Below are 19732 nucleotides of genomic sequence, written 5' to 3'. Positions count from 1 at the left end.
TCCCCGGCCCCACGCTACTGATGAGGAAACTGAGGCACGGGGAGGTTGAGGGAGTGGCTGTGGCAGGACTCAGCAGCTGGGATCTGTGTGCGTAACCATTGCCCAGGTCCCCCAGCAAGGATGCACGTTTCAGGTGGACATGCAGACAGGGCTTGGGGTACCCCGAGGTTCACCGAGGATTGGGGGGTGCAGAGCCATCATATTGGGCCAGTGGGGGAAGGGCCAGGGGCCAGCCAGGAGCAACGGGGGGGCCCCACCTTCTCCCGGAGAGCCCTTGTTCTCTGGAATTTGTCTATATTTAGCAGGTAGCTGGGAAGGAGGCAGATAAGGGGGGCCTGGGGAGGGGGAGGGCCCCTTATATAGTGGGGGGGACGGGCCCCTGCTCAGATCCTCCGTGGGCAGCCTGCACCCGCTCCATTCCTGGTTTGACCTCCCTAAAGATGCCTGAGCCCGGGAAGAAGCCAGGTAGCTCCGGGCCCTCGGGTGGGCTGCGCACGTAGCAGGGGACCTGGGGGCAGCCGCAGGTGGGGGCGGCCAGCCTCGGACCAGCCTCCTGAGCAGGGGACTGTCTTCCTGGGTCCTTTCCCGACTCTCAGTTTCTCCTCCCTGAGGGCAAACCCGGGTGAGGGCACAGAGGGGACGCAGCCAAGGCAGGAGGCCCCAGGGCCATCCCCCCACCCCAGGATTCCAGGGGACCCTGCCCGGCCCTGTCCCCCGCCTCCCGCTGCGACAAGGGTAGGCCCACTGTACCTTCGGGGGAAAAGGCCCCTGCAGGCAGGCGCCCAGGTGAGCATAGACCCGAGCCAGGCTCACTGAATGCTCTGGGCAAGCCCTTCCCCCCTCTGGGTCTCAGTTTCCCCATCTACACAAGGAGGGGCTGGGTTGGTTTTTTCCCACCTGTGAGATTCTCTGCTTTAGGAGCCGGCACCCCTATGGCCCCCACATTGGGCGTGGCCCCCCTGTGGAGGGTGCGCAGGCCCTCTGCTCTGGGACATGAAGGTCAAGAGGTGCCTGAGCCCCAGCCAAGGGCACAGAAAGTCACAGCCTCTCACAGGACCACAGGGTCCCGGCCCTGGCCTGTGTCTCAGTGAGGCAGTCAGGGCAGGGATCCAGCCCCCAGCCCCCAGCCCCCTCCCAGACCGGCTTTATCTCAGTTGCTGGTTCTGAGCCGGAGGCCCTTAGAGGATAAATTTAGCCACAGCCAAGTAGGCAGCACATGCTCCTCGCCCAGAGCCCCAGATGGCGGAGTGGGGGGGCTGGGGTGCTGAGCTCATCGCTGGCTTTGCCCAGGGATGCACTTAGCAGAAGTCTTGTGTGGAGATTAGGACCACAGCCCTGGCTCTCCCGCCTACTGGCTGTGTGGGGTTGGTGAGTCACTGAACCTGTCTGACTGAGCCTTGGCGTCCTCACCTGAGAAATGGGCACACCAACGGCACCCACCTGATAGAGCCATTGGCGCGTTAAATGTGGCGATGCATTAAAACGGTCACCACCGCATTTAATAAGAGGGGCGGCAGGGCGGGGTGCACAGGCCAGCCAGGGGCGCCTGCAGCCTGCACTGGGCCCTCAGTCTCAGCCTTCAGCAAGAAGCCGCGGTCCGCGGAGGTGGCCGCCGGCAGCCCTGCCGTGTTCGAGGCCGAGACGGAGCGGGCAGGCGTGAAGGTGCGCTGGCAGCGAGGGGGCCACGACATCAGCGCCAGCGACAAGTTCGCCCTGGCGGCGGAGGGCACGCGGCACACGCTGACAGTGAGGGACGTGGGCCCCGCCGACCAGGGGTCTTACGCAGTCATCGCCGGCTCTTCCAAGGTCAAGTTTGACCTCAAGGTCATCGAAGCAGGTAAAGCCCTGATCAGTCTTCCCCGAGGTTTGAACTTCTGGGGCTTGAGCAGGGGCAGCCCCACCACCTCTCCAGTGCCCAGGGTGTAGGAGGTGCTTTCCCGCTTTCTGGCCTTTGCTTCGGCTGTGCTCTCTACCAGGAAAGCCCCCCGTTTTCTGAGAGCACAAGGCCTCTCTGAGTGCCTCCGTGTGGATCCCTGGCCTGTTCCAGACACTGTGGAGGTGGGGGAAGTTCAGAAATAAACCATGCAATAACGCCGGACACCCACACACAGTCTGCAGGCCGTGTGCCCCAGGGAAGCCCCGGGAGCCGTGGGCGTGGAGGGAGCCCGGCCCGGGGCAGGAAAGGAGGGATGGACGTTGGGACTGGTCAGAGCAGACCCGCCGGGACATGAGCGCAGACGGTCTGCGAGGGCGAGATGCAGGCTGGCCCCCCGCTCGGCGCGAGCCGCCGCAGAGGCGGTCCTGGGGAGCAGGAAGGGGGGAGTGTTGGAATCTCTGCTCAGCTAAGATGCCCCGTGGACAGTGGATCCTTGGGGCTGAAGCTCGGGAGAGCCGGGGCAGAGGAGAAGGGCGGGTGCATGAGCTCCCCCCGGTGGTGTGGAGAAAGGGAGAGAATTTAGGGGAGAGATGGGGTTGTGGGGGTGAGGGAAAGAGAGGGACCAGACGAAGCCCTGAATGCTCTGCAGTATCTGGGGGGTCTGCAAAGACGCAGGAGAGGCCAGCGACAGGCGGCGTCTCTGGTTGGAAGCTGCTCCACGACCCCCCACTCGATCCTGTGCAGAGAAGGCCGCGCCCGAGCCAGGCCCTGCTCCTGCCCCCGCCCCCGTCGAGGCCCCTGGGGCTCCCACAGAAGCCCTGCCCTCAGCCACTGAGGTGGAAGGAGGCTCCCCAAGTCCCGAAGGTGAGAGCGGCTGGGCAGAGAGGGCCAGGGCCAATACCTGGGGGTGTCCCAGGGCAGGTCTCAAAGGCTTCTGCTCACAGGGTCAAGTTCAGCAGCCCCCAATGGCCCTGGTGCCCCCGATGACCCCATCGGCCTCTTTGTGATGCGGCCACAGGATGGCGAGGTGACCGTGGGTGAGTGTGGGGCTCCCGCAGCCGGGGTGGGGGGGAGGGGCAGCAGAGCACCCCCCCAGGCCCAGACTGTCACTCCTCCCTGGCAGGCGGCAGCATCACCTTCTCAGCCCGCGTGGCCGGGGCCAGCCTCCTGAAGCCGCCCACTGTCAAGTGGTTCAAGGGCAAGTGGGTGGACCTGAGCAGCAAGGCGGGCCAGCACCTGCAGCTGCACGACAGCTATGACCGGGCAAGCAAGGTGGGTCCGGAGGCAGGAGAACCCGCCCTCGGGGAGGGGGGCCCGGAGAGCCTGGGGGCATCCAGACCCCGTGAACCCGGAGGCACACAGAGGGTGCACAGAGAGGGGTGGGGAGCCAGGGAAGTGAGCTGGGGGGCCCGAGGCACATGGGGCAGACAGAGAGGCTCAGAGGAGGGTTACAGGGGGCACCGAGGACCCGTGGGACATGGGAACTTGGGGGCTCAGGGAGCTCAGGAAGGCCAAGGGACATCCTAAAGCATGGGGGGACCAGCCAGTGAGGGCGTAAAGCCCCTGGACAGAGGGGTATCTGAGCTAAAGGGGCCCCAACAGGGCAACTCATGACACAGACAAGGGGACCGAAGTTCGAGAGGTGGCTGCTGCCGGCCTGAGGTTGCTTAGTCCAGGCCTGGCACCTGCACCTAGACGCCCAGCCTCTGCTCCTTCCACTCTCCTGCAGCCCGGCCCGGCCTGGGGGGGCCTCCAGCAGGGCAGACCCCAAGTTCCGGAGCATGGGCAGTGCACCACGCAGTGCTGCCTCATCTTACACGAACGCCATCTGCCTTGTGGCCATCACAGACTTTTCCTGTGTCACCATCCTGGGCCAGCAGATGGCAGTTGCCTGTCTAAGAGAAGGGTCTCCTTTTGCTATTAGCATCAGCTTGCACGGGCTAACTGAGCCTTGGGGGGGGGGGGGGGTGGTGAGCAGGCTGGGGGCCACTAGCTGCCCCCGGTCTCCTGTGTGGGTGAAGGGCCTCGTCTCCCGGCCCCGGCTCCCCAGACACCTCGCCCCCACAGGTCTACCTGTTCGAGCTGCACATCACAGATGCCCAGGCCAACCTTGCCGGAGGCTACCGCTGCGAGGTGTCCACCAAGGACAAATTTGACAGCTGCAACTTCAACCTCACCGTCCATGGTGAGGGGGCCCCTGGCATCAGCCCTGAGCTCGGGCTCCCCCTGGGCCCTGTCCCCTGTCCCCGCCCCTGCTTCCCCACACTGAGGCGGACGCCTCGTCCTGGCTACACAACTGCTGGCCACGCGCAGGGGCATGCCCGAGGTTGCCGGAGGCCCCCAGGGTCGGGGTGGGGTGACGCCCAAGTCCAGGTCTTGTCTGGGCCTCATCTTGGCGTCCCGGGTGCCTGGCCCAGGTGAACAGGTGAGGGAGAGCTGAGAGATGAGCGTCTCTGGGGCTGGGGACCAGAAGCTGCCTGCTCTGGTGCCAGGAGCCTGGCGAGGCTCAGGATGTGGGTGGGGTCCTGGGGCAGATGCTCACACTCAAGGGGTCGCGGGTGGGCAGGTCTGCGATGTCGGGATGGCCGTCCCTGAAGTCCCCTTCCTTGTCTCGTCTCCCTCTTTGCACCAGAGGCCATCGGCCCCGCAGACCTGGACCTCCGGTCAGCTTTCCGCCGCACGTGAGTGTCCACCTGGCCTTGGGCGGGTCGGGGCTGGGGGTGCGGCTGGGGTCAGGGAGGATGTTGGTGGGTGTGGGGGAGAGCGAGCTGCCCTGGGCGGGTGAGGAACTGGGTCTAATTCCCACAGGAGCCTGGCCGGAGGCAGTCGGCGGGTCAGGTACCCCTAACCCCCCCCATTTGACCCCCACACAGACCCTGGGGGTCGGGGGTGGGCAGGGGGCCCCTCTCTGTCCGGTGTCCCTTTCTCTCACTCTGCCCCCTGCAACCTCCCGGCTCCCAAGCCCCCTCCTAATCAGCCCCGCAGCAGCCTCACTGTGGGTCCCTCTCCGCAGTGACAGCCATGAGGACACGGGGACTCTGGACTTCAGCTCGCTGCTGAAGAAGAGGTGAGCCCCCGGGCCGCCACTGGCAGCTCCGGGGCAGGTGGTGGGGGGGCGTGACCTCGAATCAGAGCTGCGGTCTCCAGCGGTGCGGTCCTGAGCGGTCCTGCCCCGCTCTGAGCTGGTGCCCTCGTCTGTCAATGGGGCGATCCTGGCATGGGGGAGAGTCGAGAGGACTCTGCCGACGTGCTGTCCTGTGCACTGACGCCGTGCTGGCGCCCTCAAGCCCGCCCCACCCTTGGGTCTGTGGTAGCGCGTGTCCAGAGGCCCCGGGGACCCCAGAGAAGCTGGGACAGGGCCCCGGGGCCGCGGGAACTGCCCGTCCAGCCCAAACCGACTGACTCGTGCCCTCTGTGCCCGCTTCCTCTCCCTCCCTCCCGGATGCTGCGTGGTGGCCGATGCTGCTGCGGCCAGAGAGTAAGCACTGGGGCGGGGGGCTGTGGGGCACAGGGTGCTGGCAGGACCGTGGCCCACCACGGCTGTGGTCGGCGAGAGCCGGGTGGGGCCGGTCATCAGACAGGCCTGAGTGAGAACCCCCAGTGACTGCCCGAGACCCGCCCTCCAGGCCTGCAGGGACCCTGCTGGGGCCCGTGGTGTGTCACACAGGTGCCCTGGACCCGAAGGGAGGAGGGAGGGCCTGTGGGCGGCAGTCCCCAGTCTTTAGGGGAAAGCGGCCCACACCTCTAACGCATCCCCTGCCTTTCTGTCCCCCTCCCCCCCGGAGCAGCAGTTTCCGGAGCCCGCGGTGAGTACCTGGCAAAGCCCGGCACCCCTGCCACCCCTAATCACGCCAGGACCCCTGCCCCTGCTCCAGCCCTCATGCTGAGCCTTAAGCCCCCTGGAACTGGCTGCCGACCCACACGGGCTCCAGCTGCCCCGTCAGCGCCCAAGGGGCAAGAAGGTGGGGGGCAGCCATGGCTCCTCAGTCCTGGCCCCGGGAGGCCCTGCCCCGGGGAGGCGGGCTGCCATCTTGGCCTGGCCTCGGGGTGACCCCTGAGGCCTCCACGCGTGGGCTGCGGACACAGGGACGCGAAGCTGGAGGCCCCGGCCGAGGAGGACGTGTGGGAGATCCTGCGGCAGGCGCCCCCCTCGGAGTACGAGCGCATCGCCTTCCAGCACGGCGTCACCGACCTGCGGGGCATGCTCAAGAGGCTCAAGGGCATGAAGCGCGACGAGAAGAAGAGCACAGGTTGGCCAGCCCACCGCACACACGCACATGCATGCACACACATGCATGCACACATGCACTCACACACGTGCACACGCACACACATGCTCACACACACATACATGGGAAAAGAGTGCAGCATAGCCCAGGAACGGAGGAGAGCGCAGCTTGGCCGCCCTCCCCCCGTGTAGGACAAAAACGGGGGTGCCCAGGGTGGCTCCTTCCACACGGAGGGGGAGGAGGGCAAAGGCTAGACCAGAGAGACCTTGAGGGAGAGGACGGAGCCCAGGTTAGCCCTGCTCCCCTAGTAAAAGCCGGGTGATTCCTCCTTCCCTCACTGGCCCTGGAGGAGAGAAGAAGCCTGCCCAGGCCTTGCCCCGCCCGAGGAAAAGGGAAGGAGCCAGTGTAGGCGGGAGACCCGCAGCTGGGGAAGAACGGGCCTGTTCACCCTCCTCACAGGCACACAGAACAGAAGGACACACAGGCCGGCGGGGGCTAGACGTCCCCCCCAACCCCAGGGCAGGTCAGAGGAGAGGGCCGGGCTGGCCCTTCCCCTTCAAGGTGTTGGTCAGCCCCCCACCTGCCCCGGCCCGAAAATGAGCCTGGAGAGAGGCCCTCCCTGGCCCTCGAGGTGGGGACACCTGGTAGGAGTGGGAAAATTGGGAGGTTGCTGTGGAAACAGACTCCGGAGGTAGAGAAGGCCCATTCAGCTCCTCCCCTGTTTCCCTGCCAAGCGTCTGTCTGTCTGGAAGCCCCCACCCCTGTCCCCAAGCTGAGCGGGTGGACCCCGAGGGAGACCAGGAGGCAACAGGCATATGGGACACACAGGGGCAAAGAGCCACATGGAGACCGGGTGGGGGGTGTGGGACCCCGGCCCTCGGCCGCAGTCGCCGTGGGGTGGGAGCCTTCTGCACCAGGGCCAGCCCCGGGGGAGGGTGGGGGGCGGGGGGCAGGGTCGCCAGGGCTGAGGGGTGGTGCTCAGCCTTCCAGAAGAAGCTGCAGCCGGCCTACCAAGTGAGCAAAGGCCACAAGATCCGGCTGACCGTGGAGCTGGCCGACCCCGACGCCGAGGTCAAGTGGTTGAAGAATGGACAGGAGATCCAGATGAGCGGCAGGTGCGGCCAGGGGCAGGGAGCAGGTTCTGGGCGGGGGAGTGTGGGGAGGGGGTTTCCCCAGGGAGGGGGCTGCCCCCAGCCCTGCTCTCTCGGCACCTCCCCCCGGGTTCTCCCTGTCTGTCTCTCCGAATTTCTCTCTCTCTGGGTCTAATTCCTCCTTTTTCTGTGTCTGCCCATCTCTGCTCCTCACCCTTTTCCTCTCGGTCTCGCTTCTTCCCACCGGGACCCTCCAATGGCCCCTTCTGTTCCACAGCAAGTAAGGCCCGGCTCCTGGGAGGCTGGGGAGGGGCCGGGGTCTGACGGGGCGGGGGGGGGGGACTCCAGGAGGTGAGTGTGCGGCTCCTTCACCCCTCTTCCGCCGCGGCCCCGCCCAGGTACATCTTCGAGTCCAACGGCGCCAAGCGCACGCTGACCATCAGCCAGTGCTCGCTGGCGGACGACGCGGCCTACCAGTGCGTGGTGGGTGGCGAGAAGTGCAGCACCGAGCTCTTCGTCAAAGGTGGGCCCGGGGCCCCAGGACCCTGGACCGCGGGAGGGGGGGGCCACAGAGGGGCCCGTCTGTCACAGTCTCCGTGCCTCAACAGAGCCCCCCGTGCTGATCACGAGGCCCCTGGAGGACCAGCTGGTGATGGTGGGGCAGCGGGTGGAGTTTGAGTGCGAGGTGTCCGAGGAGGGGGCCCAGGTCAAGTGGTGAGTCCAGGGGCGGGACTGGGGACGGGGCTGGGGCGGGGAGACCGGGGCCTCCGCGGAGGAGGCCACAGCGCTTGCCGCCCCCGCCCGCCTACCCACCAGGCTGAAGGATGGGGTGGAGCTGACCCGGGAAGAGACCTTCAAGTACCGGTTCAAGAAGGACGGCCGGAGACACCACCTGATCATCAACGAGGCGACGCTGGAGGACGCTGGGCACTACGCGCTGCGCACCAGTGGGGGGCAGGCGCTGGCTGAGCTCATCGTGCAGGGTGAGGCCCGTGCGGCAGGTGGGGGAGCACACGAGGCCTTAGGGCCTTGGGCCCAATCAGCTCCAGACCCCACCCCGCCCCCCTCGCCAGCCAAGCACAGGAATCAGACAAACCCAGGACGGAGGCCTGTGTGACCTTGGGCAAGTCCCTCTGATGCCCTGAGCTTTACCTTTCTCATCTGTAAAATGGGGATGCTGAGGTGGCCCCCTCAGAGGGTCAGGTGGGCCTGATTAGCATCACCTCCCACCACACACACCTGAGGTTCCTTCTGATGCACACGCGCATCACACTCACACAAGCACATGTGTGTTTTCACACGCCCACGCGGTCTCCACGGGGATTCATGCCCACACCCACCCGCCGCCCTCCCCAGCTCACACTGGCTCTGCCCCGCCCCGCAGAGAAAAAGCTGGAGGTGTATCAGAGCATCGCGGACTTGACAGTGGGTGCGAAGGACCAGGCCGTGTTCAAGTGCGAGGTGTCGGACGAGAACGTGCGGGGCGTGTGGCTGAAGAACGGGAAGGAGCTGGTGCCCGACAGCCGGATAAAGGTGTCACACATCGGGCGGTGAGTGTGGAGGCTCGGCCGGGCCACTGGGGCGGGCCGCTGCGGCGGGCAGGGACAGACAGAGAGAGGAACAGAGACAGATGGACGGAGAGGCAGAGACTGCCACAGAGACGCCCTGAAAGACTGGCAGAAGCGGAGACAGCGGTGGAGAAAGGCGTGGACACAGAGACCGACGAAGAGGGAGAAATGGACAGAAAGATGGACGGAAAGACAGACACACAGGCAGAGACAGGACAGACCCTGGAACAGAAAGTAAGACAAGGAGGTAAAGAGAGACGGAAAGCTGTGCAGAGAAAGCAGCGTGCAGAGGGGGCGCACCAGAGACGAGAAGGAGCAGAGAGAGAGACAGGCCGGGCGCAGAGCCCCCAGCGCTGTCACCCCCACCCCCCGCAGCGGGGGCCAGAGCAGGGCAGGAGGCCGGGGAGGGGGGGCCGGCTCTGGCGGGGCCCTCGCTCTCTCCCACTCTCTTACTCATGCCCCGAGCATCTGGGCTGGCCCGTGCTGGGCCCAAGGTCATGGAGATTAATGAGACCGGCCACTGTCCAGTCTCCAAGGGCCCAGCCAAGGGGACACTCCTACCCTGCCTACCTCTGACAACATGTGAAGGAGCTGGAAAATTAAAAAAGCAAGCAAGCAAGCAAACACTTAAAACACTAGAACGCCAGTGAGCCAGGATGGGACGAGGACCCCCTGGCCGCTGGCTGAGGATGTCTGGCGAGGCCGGGGGGTGTGGCCCGGTGGGGCCCTCTGAGCCTGCGCTGCCCCTGCAGCGTCCACAAGCTGACCATCGACGACGTCACGCCCGCGGACGAGGCCGACTACAGCTTCGTGCCGGAGGGCTTCGCCTGCAACCTGTCGGCCAAGCTCCACTTCATGGGTGAGCTGCGCCCGGGGTGGCGGTGGGGCCCTGTTGCCAGGCCCTGCCTCTGCCCTGGTGCCACCTGCTCTTCCTTCCCTTGCAGAGGTCAAGATCGACTTCGTGCCCAGGCAGGGTGAGTCTCGGGCCCCGCTGGGCCACCCTCCTCCACTCACAGGCAGGGGGGACGACCTCAAGGATCTGGGAGAGGGACCTTGAGACCCAGCCCCGGCTCTGCCGCTCAGGACCACGGGCCAGTTGTGGTCTCTCTGAGCCTCCGTCTCCTCATCTCTAAGGCGGGGAGCCTAGCAGCGGTCCCTCCCCAGGGCGGCAGGGAAGATGAGATGGAACCGTGTACAAGCTGCTAATGGCAGCACAGATGGGAGAGCTTATTGTTAAATGTATCTGCTTTTAGTAGTGTCTCTCCTACTTTAGACAAGCCTTTAGTTGGGCATTTTAGAATCCTAACTCCATCAGAGTGGACCAGGCTGAGGCAGGCTCTAGGTTAGTGTTTTCCAAACTGGGTTCCCTTAATACACGATACTCCATTCTGACGGGTTCCATGGTGAAGTAACTTTGGGAAACACTGAATACTTGCTCCCTCGCCCCTGCCCGCTCTTGCCTGGTTAAGAAACATGCTTAACTTTGTTTGATCCAGGGTTTCCTCAGTTATTGGGTGGTGGGAGTGTTTCTGTTTTTTTGTTTGTTTGTTTGTTTGTTTGTTTTGGCAGGACACTGATATCCCTGCACCTTCCCCCAAACACACACCATCCCCCCACCCCAGCACAGTTTGAGAAATGCTACCCTAGGCCTCCTGATGTTACAAACCTCCCCGGGAACTCCCTGGGGTGATAGAATGTTCTAGGTCTTGACTGGATGGTGCTTACACCAGTGTATACGTTTGTCAAAGCTCTTCAAGCTGCAGGCCCAGATCTCGGCATCGTGTTGCGTGTGGACCGGACCTCAGTACTGGAACAGCCAGGGACCTGTGCTCCCTCCAGTCTTCCCTCTTTCCTGGGCCTGGGCCCTCCCCCGTTTCTCTGACCTACGCTATGTCCCCGCCCCCAGCACCTCCCAAGATCCACCTGGACTGCCCGGGTCGCAAACCAGACACCATCGTGGTCGTGGCTGGGAACAAGCTGCGCCTGGACGTCCCTATCTCCGGGGACCCTGCTCCCACTGTGATCTGGCAGAAGGCCATCACACAGGTACCGTGGGCCCTCCTCCACTTCCCCTCTGCAAAATGGGCGGTCGGGACCAGTGAGTGCTGGGACCTGCTCCCCACCTGCGCGCTACAGCGGCCCCTGACCGGGTGACGCACAGCCTCAGCTGACCAGACGGTAGGCGGAAGGGGAGGTGGGCAAAGGAGAACCACATTGCCTGCCTCCGGGCTGAGTCAGCCACCTTCCCCCTCCTTCCCTTCTGCTCTGTTCCCAGGGGGCAAAGGTCCCAGCTGGGCCAGCGCCCGACGCCCCAGGGGATGCAGGTGCCAGTGACGAGTGGGTGTTCGAAAAGAAGGTGAGTGGGACCGATGGTGGGACCAGGCTGGTTTGCACGCTTGGGTGAGTCCTCCGTGAAGGTGCCCCATCTGGTCAGTGGCACTGCTGCCCCAGGAGGGTCTCTGCACGCACACCACACACGCCTGGGGCAGGGTTACAGCCCACGCCCCAGGAAGCCCTCCCGAGCCGACCTTCACTGCGTGCTTCCCCCCTGCCAGGCGTTGGGCTCTCGGGCCCCTCTCAGTGGGAGTTAGCTCTTCCTCCCCTAGGGGGCACTGTCGGGCCCCACCCAGCTGAGGTCTGCTGGCATCCTCACAGTACCTCTGTGAGGTCCCGTTGTTCCCATTCAGCAGACAAGGAAACTGAGGCACAGGGAGGATAAGTGATCGCTAGAGTTCCAGGATGAAGCCAGAGCTGGAGCCTGAGGCCCTTGCCCTGGCTCCTCACCCCTGGCGGGTGCTCAGGAAAGACCTTTGTTCTAGGGGCTCCCACGGGTGCAGGCTGCACTCAGCCTGTGCCTTCCCCACGGACCCCGTGCTGAGCTCCCTCCCCATCTCGGGGCTGTTGGCCGTTCCAGAGGCTGCAGAAGCTTCTGGAGTCCAACGTGGGCCCTGCCCCTCACCTCCCCCCACCAGCTGCTGTGTGACACCGAGGGCCGCGTCCGAGTGGAGACCACCAAGGACCGCAGCATCTTCACTGTTGAGGGGGCCGAGAAGGAGGACGAGGGTGTCTACACTGTCACGGTGAAGAACCCTGTGGGCGAGGACCAGGTCAACCTGACAGTCAAGGTCATCGGTGAGGCCGGCTGGCTGGGGTCCACACAGGAAACAGAGAGGGCAACCAGGGTGAGGCCGTCCATTACTCAGTTAGCCACCTAGCCAAGGACAGGCTCTCAGATGCATGGAGAGGGAGGGCTGGGACTAGCACATGAGCGAGTGAGTGTGAGCAGTGGGGAGCCAGAAAGGGCTGGCCACACGGTCAGAACTGCATTCTGGAAAGGTTGCTTTGGCTCTGGGGGTGGTGGGGGCAGCCTGTAGCTGTTCGTTGGAGTGGTAAGGGGGCAAGCAACGTTGACCTCAGGCCCGGGCAAGGCTGAGGTGGGCCCACGCCTCCCCCCAGATGTGCCGGATGCCCCTGCGGCCCCTACGATCAGCAACGTGGGCGAGGACTCCTGCACGGTGCAGTGGGAACCGCCCGCCTACGACGGCGGGCAGCCAGTGCTGGGTGAGTGCAGGCACCGTGGCAGATCTGAGGGCACTGGGGCTGCTGAGGGGAGGGGGTGCCTGGGTCCCAGGCCAGAGCTCCTGCTTCCCTTCCTCAGGTTACATCCTGGAGCGCAAGAAGAAGAAGAGCTACAGGTGGATGCGACTCAACTTCGACCTGCTGCGGGAGCTGAGCCACGAGGCGCGGCGCATGATCGAGGGCGTGGTTTACGAGATGCGCGTCTACGCCGTGAACGCCGTGGGCATGTCCCGGCCGAGCCCGGCCTCCCAGCCCTTCATGCCTGTCGGTGAGCCCGCCCACCCCGCCCGGTGCCGAGGCCCAATCGTCGCAGCCGCTCTGCGTGGGCGTTTCTCTGCCTGGTCTGTCATCTGAAATCAGGGGTGCTCCTCTTCACCTCACAGAAGGAGAGCGTGAGGAGGCTCTGAGCAGTGACGTGACTTGCTCAAGGTCACCCAGCTGGTGGGGGGTGGAGCTGAGACTCAGGCCCCCTAATGGGGCTCGCCTTTCAGCAGTAGGAAGCGGGGGACGTGATAACGTCTAGCCCTTCGCAGAGCGGGTGTGGGGGCCACAAGATGATGCGGGCAGAGCCGCTGGCAGGGGCTCTGTAAACAGTCATCGTTGCGATCCCTGCTCCCTTCCGCCAGGGCTTGTCATGTGCGGGGCAGGGTGAGGGCGGGTGGGGGGTGCCGAGGGACACCCGTCTGCATGAAGGGCCCTGGGCCAGGAGCTGGAGACCAGGTGGGCAGAGCCAGCCCCTCGGGAGGGCCCCCTGGGGTCATTGTCCCCCTCCAAGCCTCCCTCTCCATGTCTGGACGTCTGGACAATGCAGGTTCACAGGGCAGTGCAGGCACTGACGGAGAGGCAGGCTCCTGAGGACGCCTGTCCCTGCCAGGATGAGCGAGCCTTCAGGGCAGCCGCCTGAGGCCAGGCAGGCATCCCCTCCAGCCCAGGCGGGGGCAAGGCTTGAGGAGGTGGCAGGACAAGGGGGGCCTGTGGGGACAAGGGTCCGGGCTCTCTCTTTAGGGACTGACTTCCAGTTTGCTCAGCTCTGAGTCAGCTTCACCTGATCCCAGGGAAGGACACCCCGAGGTTCAGGCTGGTTTTTCCTTCAGTTACATTCTAGCATGTTCTAGGCTATCAGACCCAAGGGGCTTCTTCTAACCTCTGTGTGTCCTTTGGGCGTCTTCTCCTAGACGGAGCCCTCTCCCGTCACTGTTGTTCGTTTTTAAGCCAGTCTAGAGCCATATCTTTTAACGGAGTGGGAGAATTTCTTAGAGTGCTTGACAGCCAGCCGAAGGGGAAGACCCCCCCAGGAGACTCAGCCCCCTCTCCGGCCTCCCGTCTGCCCAGGGCCCCCCAGCGAACCCACCCATCTGGCAGTGGAGGACGTCTCCGACACCACTGTGTCCCTCAAGTGGCGGCCCCCGGAGCGCGAGGGAGCCGGAGGCCTGGACGGCTACAGTGTGGAGTACTGCCAGGAGGGCTGTGAGTGTCCCCTTCTCCGAGCCGCCCCCAGGCCGGGCACCTGCCACCCCACTGGGCGCTCTCTGCAGTGGGGGCCGCCAGAGGCAGGGCTGCGGGGTGGGGTGTTGACACTGACCCTGCCCGTGGTCTTGCCTCTGCTCTCCCCCACCCTGCCCCTGCACCAGGCTCCGAGTGGGTGCCGGCCCTGCAGGGGCTGACAGAGCGCACCTCGATGCTGGTGAAGGACCTGCCCACGGGGGCCCGGATGCTCTTCCGGGTGCGGGCGCACAACGTGGCAGGGCCCGGGAGCCCCGCCACCACCAAGGAGCCCGTGACGGTGCAGGAGATACTGCGTGAGTGCCCCTCGTATGGTCACCAGACCTGCCGCTGCCGCCTGCCTGTGGTGCCAGTGGAGGTGGGGGGTCAGAGAGAACTTCCCTGAGGGAGGGGCTCGGCACTGGGCGGGGGCAGGAGAGGCAGGGGCCTTTAACCACCACGCCCCAGGCCCAGGGCAAACCCTGCACAGTGTCCTCTCGGTTTTCCACGTCAACCCCAGTCTGGAACACGGAGAATGGAGGTGATTACACCACCACCTTCCAGCTCTGTTCTGTGAGCCTCTCAGCTCCAGCAGGTAGAGTGTGTCCATCTGCTCAGGACTGAGCAGTGAGGCCACTGGGGGGTCAAACTGGCCCATCTGGGGCCCACTTTCCGACAAAGGGTCCGTTGTGTACGGACTGGCTCTCCGAGTGGAAAGAGACGGCAGACTTGGGGCCTGGGTTTGCATCCTGGCCTGTGTGACCTCAGCGCTTGCCCTCTGGCCCCTGCCTCGGGTGGCGGTGCGGTGAGGCTTGGGTGGGAGCAGGGCCTTTGTGACCGTTTGTGGCTGGGTCAGGGGGAGCTCGGGGGGATAGCCCAGCCACAGCTCTCTGGGCCCGGCTCCGGCTCCGGAGAGAGCAGAGCCTCGGCACTCCTCAGGCCTCGGGCTGTGGCTGGCTCTCGCTGAGCCGCCCACTTTGTCCCCACAGAGCGGCCCCGGCTCCAGCTGCCCCGGCACCTACGCCAGACCATCCAGAGGCGGGTCGGGGAGCCTGTGAACCTCCTCATTCCTTTCCAGGTAGGGCCGGTCCCCTCCTCTGTCCTGGGAGATGGGTGCGCCTCAGGGCGAGCCACACGGAGACAGGGCAGTGGCCGGCCCTCAGGGACAGCCAGGCTCAGGGGCGAGCGGTCCCTCCCCACAGGGCAAGCCCCGGCCGCAGGTGACCTGGACCAAAGAGGGGCAGCCGCTGCAGGGCCAGGAGGTGAACATCCGTAACAGCCCCACGGACACCATCCTCTTCATCCGGGCTGCCCAGCGCGCGCACTCGGGCACCTACCAGGTGACCCTGCGCATCGAGAGCATGGAGGACAAGGCCATGCTGGTCCTGCAGGTCGTCGGTGCGTGGCCCCGGGGCCTCCCTCGGAGCCCCTTTATTCCCTGTCCCTGTGCCAGGCGGGCTGCCAGAGCCCGGTGCCGAGGACCCCACCCAGAGAGCATCAGGCCTTGCAGTCCTGGGCCCCTCCCCTGGGACGCCCAGAACCCCACAGAAGGTGGCAGCCAGGCCCAGGCCGGCGGGGCGATGGGCAGGGTGACAGGGTTCCCCAGAGTGGGTGTTCCCTGCCTTCAGGCAGCAGTGTCGGGAGCTGGGATGACCCAGCAGCGGGGTCTGTCTCCCGCAGACAAGCCGAGCCCTCCCCAGGACATTCAGGTCCTGGAGACATGGGGTTTCAATGTGGCTCTGGAGTGGAAGCCCCCACAGGATGATGGCAACACGGAGCTCTGCGGTTACACGGTACAGAAAGCGGACGAGAAGACCATGGTGAGCCTGGGGCCCTGGGTCCCCCTCCTCCCCCGCCCACACGCCATTCCTAGGGCCTGGTGGCGCCAAGTCTCAGCTGCCCCTAGAATGGGCCCACCGCTCACCCTCCCTCTGTGATCTGCTTCCCTCCACAGTTGGGGTACAGATGCCAGGGGTGCCCGAGAGCGGCCCCTGGTGGGAAGTAGGGCCAGCCCCAGCCCCAGTGACGACCCCCTTTCCTCCACACCCGCAGGAGTGGTTCACGGTCCTGGAGCACTACCGCCGCACCCAGTGTGTGGTGTCCGACCTCATCATTGGCAATAGCTACTACTTCCGGGTCTTCAGCCAGAACATGGTGGGGCCCAGTGACAAAGCCGCCACCACCAAGAAGCCTGTCCTCATCCCCAGATCAGGTGCTGCACCCTCACTCCCACCCCCGGGGCAGCTGGGGGGGGGGGTGGGGGACAGTGGGGACTGGGAGGGGGGCCTGTTGGTACAAAGCCCTCCTGCCCACAGCCATCACATATGAGCCACCCAAGTACAAAGCCCTGGACTTCTCCGAGGCCCCAAGCTTCACCCGCCCCCTGGTGAACCGCTCGGTCATCGCTGGCTACAATGCTACGCTCTGCTGTGCCGTCAGGGGTAGCCCCAAGGTAGGGGACTCCGGCCAGGTCCAGGCGGACCCCGGAGGCAGGGCCCAGGGGCTCTGGCCTCCAGCAGTCCTCCCTGCAGCCTGCGCCCCTCCCAGCTTCCTCGCTGCCTCTGGGCCTCAGAGCCCGGGTCCTCTCCCCAGCGGGGCCTCGGCCCCCTCCCTCAGCCATGTTCCCAGCCTGGCCCATAGTTCGGGACTCCGGAATAGATGCACAATTGCCAGTCTCCCTACATTCCTGCCGGACGCCTCAACCTGAGATGGTATCCCCCTTCCATTCCCTGACTTACAGCCCAAGATTTCCTGGTTCAAGAACGGCCTGGACCTGGGCAAAGACGCCCGCTTCCGCATGTTCAGCAAGCAGGGCGTGCTGACCCTGGAGATCAGAAAGCCCTGCCCCTTCGACGGGGGCATCTATGCCTGCAGGGCCACCAACTTGCAGGGCGAGGCCCAGTGCGAGTGCCGCGTGGAGGTGCGAGGTGAGGAGCCCGCTGGGCGGGGCCCGGGGTGGGGGGAGGGCCAGGCGCTGGCGGGGACTCTGCTGTCCTGGCCCGAGCAGCAGCTCTGGCTGAAACAGCAATGACCGCCACATCCCACTGGTACCGGCTTCTGGGCCCAGCTGCGCGAGCTGCCCACCTCCCGCCTTCCGGGAAGACCCTCGAGGTGCTGGGAGGCACGGCACGTGTGTGGCACCGCCTCCTTCTCTCCCGCAGTGCCGCAGTGACCAGGATGGCTCCTGGGAACGGCCAGGTGGGTGCTCCAGGCCACCCGGGGCCCAGACTAGAGGCCGAGCTCTTGGTCAGTCCGGCTGTCTCACGAGGGAACCTGTGTCACAGGTGGTGCCAGGTGCCAGCCGAGCGCCAGGAGCCTGGCGGAAGCCGGACAAGCCTCCTTCCTGCTGTTGGGTGTGTGTGTGTGTGTGTGTGTGTGCAAGGGCGTGTCTTGGGCTGGCTGGGGCGGCACCGGGAGGGCAGCGGAGTGAGGAGCAGGTGTCAGCGCACCTGCCAGAGGCCCTCGGATCGTCAGGGCGGAAAGCGAGTGGGCTCAGATGGCGACGCTCACGGACAGCCCCCCTGGCCGCCCCGTGTTCCTGGTGTGTAAGCGCAATAAAGGGTCGGCGCGACCAAGAGACCTGGCTCTCCCTGTCCCGTGTGCTTGTTTCCACACCGAGCACGGGGAAGCCCCGTGGCTCCTCAGGATGCACTGAAGGCATGGGGTCCGCTGTGGCCCAGAGTGGAACCCTAAACTCCGAAAACATGAGCACGAGAAGCTCGGTCTCCCCCCCGAACCCTGCGTGCCCTCCAGGAGAGCACACTGAGGAGCCGTGATGGGGCTCGGGCCCTGGCCGCCGGGCTGCCAGCCGAGACTCCCCTGCCGGGTCCCGTGTGCCCCGCGCCTTCTCCACTCCGGCGACCCGCGAGGTCACAGCAGGACGGGGCAGAGCTGCATAGACTGCTCTGGGGTCTCAGTGGGCACAAGCCCACAGCCCACGCACACCCGAACCCCACCAGGAGTGACCCTGACCAGGGCAAGATACCGGGAACCGGGAAGATGGCGGGACAGGGCCCTACTCTGTCCTTCCTTCCCCGAGGGGGAGCCCTCATCTGATCGTCACTTTCCTTTTGGGAGGAGGAAGCCGGCAGGTCTCAGAGGTGCCCTGATAGAGAGTAAATGGTCCTTCCTGCCCAGGGAGGAGGAGGTTTGCCCATGGCTTAGAGAATGCATTCCGTGAAGGTGGGCCCCAGAGTTGCTCTTTGGCGTTCTGCCCAGCCCGAGAGACACCTGGCCAAGACCCCAGAGCTCCAGGTCGTGGGACCCAGGTCCTGGCCACATCGCACTCTCTGGATCACACCTGCAGGGAACACTGGGAGCTGGGACCTGAGCCCCGCCTGTTCCTTCTCTGCTAGGTTCACTGGGCTCAGGGGTCAGCCAGGTTGGCTGCCCCCTCTAGTGGCCACTTCGCAGCACAGCAGCCCTCTCTGGGCCTTGGGGTGCCACAGGGAAGGCAGCCCCTGCCACAACCTCCCTCCGAGAGCCCAGGAAGCCTGGGAGGAGCCCTGCTGGGCCCCAGGGGAGGGAGGGGAGGGAGGCTGTGGCTTCGGCAAGCCAGGCTCAGATGGGCACGACCTGGTCTCCCTGGGCCCTTCAGACCGGAGGTGACTTTGTAGAGCCCAGGGTCAGCTTTCCTCAGGCCCAGGCCGAGGGGAGGGGTGGTTTACTGCCGGGAGCCCAAGGAGACTCAAGGACATTTATTGCACATTCACATCTGTACATTTTCTATAAATAACGTGGGGCTGAAATAAATATATACAACCATCCCTTGCCCACTCACAGGCCATCTCCCGCTTCTGGCATCCGGTGCCAGGAGACAGGGACTGTAAGCTGAACCTGGCCTTTCCCCACCCCTTTGGTTCTTGGGCAGGGCAGGGCAGCCCGTGGTCCCTGGAGGCTCCTGCCCAAGGCAAGGCAGACCTGCAGGAGGCACCTGCCCAGTGCAGAGCCGGCGGCCCTGTGGGCAGCGGACGCGTGGGGCCCACGGGCGGGAGCTGCCTGCCCAGCCAGCCAGTGCGTGAGGCAGCAGGGCGGCTGCCTCTCCCTCGGCCGCCCCCGACTTCCTCCTCTCCCTGCCGGGCCTTCGTCGGGGGGGACAGGCCTCAAGCTTCCCTTGCTCCCCAGAGTGGGACTGCTCCAGGCGCCCAGCCGTGAGGTCAGGCTGCCAAGGACAAGGGACCACGACACAAGTGTCTCAAGGACACGGAGCAGTGGGCTCTCACGGGCCTATCCTCCAAGAGTTCTCAGAAGCCCCTGGCCCAACCACACACACACACACACACACACACACACACACACCACACACACTCTCTCTCGAGCCCTGAGGGAACAGTAGACCGGTCTTCCGGGAGCGAAGCGGCGCAGGTGGAAGGGACTCGCTCAGCCTGTGACGGACACACTCACACGCCGACGGAGACACCCAACCGGGGACCGGCTAAGCCGCGGAGAGGGGCTCGCAGAGAACGTAACACGCGTCATCCACCTCTCGTCCCGGCAGCACCGTGCAGTTGGGAACAGCAAGAGGCAAGGGGCGTCCCCTGGGCCGGGGCAGCCTTGACCCCCTCCATCAGCTAGAGACAGGCCGGGGAGGGGTTCTGAGATCTTCTTCACTGCTACGAACGGCAGCCACGTATGAGAAGAGACACAACACGGAGTAGCAGATCTCGTGGGCCTAGAGGGGAGGGAAGGCAGACAGGTCAGCACCCCCGAGACCCGCACGCCCCCACAGGCGGAGACCGGCCCGGCAGGAAGCCCCTGCCCCGACGCTGGGCCCGGGCCCCGGTGGCCTCAGAGCTGGCCGGGGGCGGGGGGTGGCAGCGGATCAGTGTGTGTCTCTACCCTTCCCGGGGCTGAAGGCCTGTTTCGGCTTCAGGTGAACCTTTGGCATCTGGACCCAATTCGCCTTTC

The 19732-nt window shown here is 65.2% G+C and overlaps 2 protein-coding genes across 51 annotated transcripts in view; one reads left to right on the top strand and one right to left on the bottom strand.

Annotated features, from left to right (window-relative positions):
* The first annotated feature begins 408 nt into the window (after nucleotides 1–408).
* On the top strand, nucleotides 409–19571 carry MYBPC3 (myosin binding protein C3). The gene is made up of 35 exons (XM_036029380.1): nucleotides 409–465; nucleotides 1571–1837; nucleotides 2621–2740; nucleotides 2821–2913; nucleotides 3000–3148; nucleotides 3944–4061; nucleotides 4509–4557; nucleotides 4685–4714; nucleotides 4890–4943; nucleotides 5352–5354; nucleotides 5665–5682; nucleotides 5963–6126; nucleotides 7088–7220; nucleotides 7474–7476; nucleotides 7595–7719; nucleotides 7805–7910; nucleotides 8013–8179; nucleotides 8581–8746; nucleotides 9517–9623; nucleotides 9709–9738; nucleotides 10671–10810; nucleotides 11040–11120; nucleotides 11737–11896; nucleotides 12221–12325; nucleotides 12423–12611; nucleotides 13676–13810; nucleotides 13975–14142; nucleotides 14815–14903; nucleotides 15028–15223; nucleotides 15506–15645; nucleotides 15878–16037; nucleotides 16141–16277; nucleotides 16566–16752; nucleotides 16987–17656; nucleotides 19560–19571. The coding sequence occupies exons 1-34, from the start codon at nucleotides 441–443 to the stop codon at nucleotides 16995–16997; spliced, it is 3825 nt and encodes a 1274-aa protein (XP_035885273.1). The 5' UTR covers nucleotides 409–440; the 3' UTR covers nucleotides 16998–17656; nucleotides 19560–19571.
* Nucleotides 18892–19732, bottom strand: part of MADD (MAP kinase activating death domain) — a 40680-nt gene continuing 39839 nt past the window's right edge. For all 50 annotated transcript variants that reach the window (XM_028515184.2, XM_028515166.2, XM_028515173.2 and 47 more), the window contains one exon: nucleotides 18892–19496. Coding sequence is in view for 33 of the 50 variants with exons in the window: in XM_028515166.2 (XP_028370967.1) it covers nucleotides 19392–19496 (105 nt within the window). In the remaining 17 variants the exon portion in view is untranslated. The remainder of the gene's footprint in view (nucleotides 19497–19732) is intronic.

Source organism: Phyllostomus discolor, chromosome 6 (genome assembly GCF_004126475.2).
Source record: "Phyllostomus discolor isolate MPI-MPIP mPhyDis1 chromosome 6, mPhyDis1.pri.v3, whole genome shotgun sequence".
Lineage (NCBI taxonomy): Eukaryota > Metazoa > Chordata > Mammalia > Chiroptera > Phyllostomidae > Phyllostomus > Phyllostomus discolor.
Note: the sequence above shows the minus strand (reverse complement) of the source record. Positions and strands in the feature narration are given on the sequence as shown.

What these genes read in the sequence shown, in the direction of transcription:
- MYBPC3 (XM_036029380.1), top strand. Translation starts at nt 441, where the DNA reads ATGCCTGAGCCCGGGAAGAAGCCAG. An exon ending in AAGGTGTCACACATCGGGCG is followed by an intron (nt 8,747 to 9,516) that starts GTGAGTGTGGAG and finishes CTGCCCCTGCAG; the next exon opens with CGTCCACAAGCTGACCATCG. An exon ending in GGCCAAGCTCCACTTCATGG is followed by an intron (nt 9,624 to 9,708) that starts GTGAGCTGCGCC and finishes CTTCCCTTGCAG; the next exon opens with AGGTCAAGATCGACTTCGTG.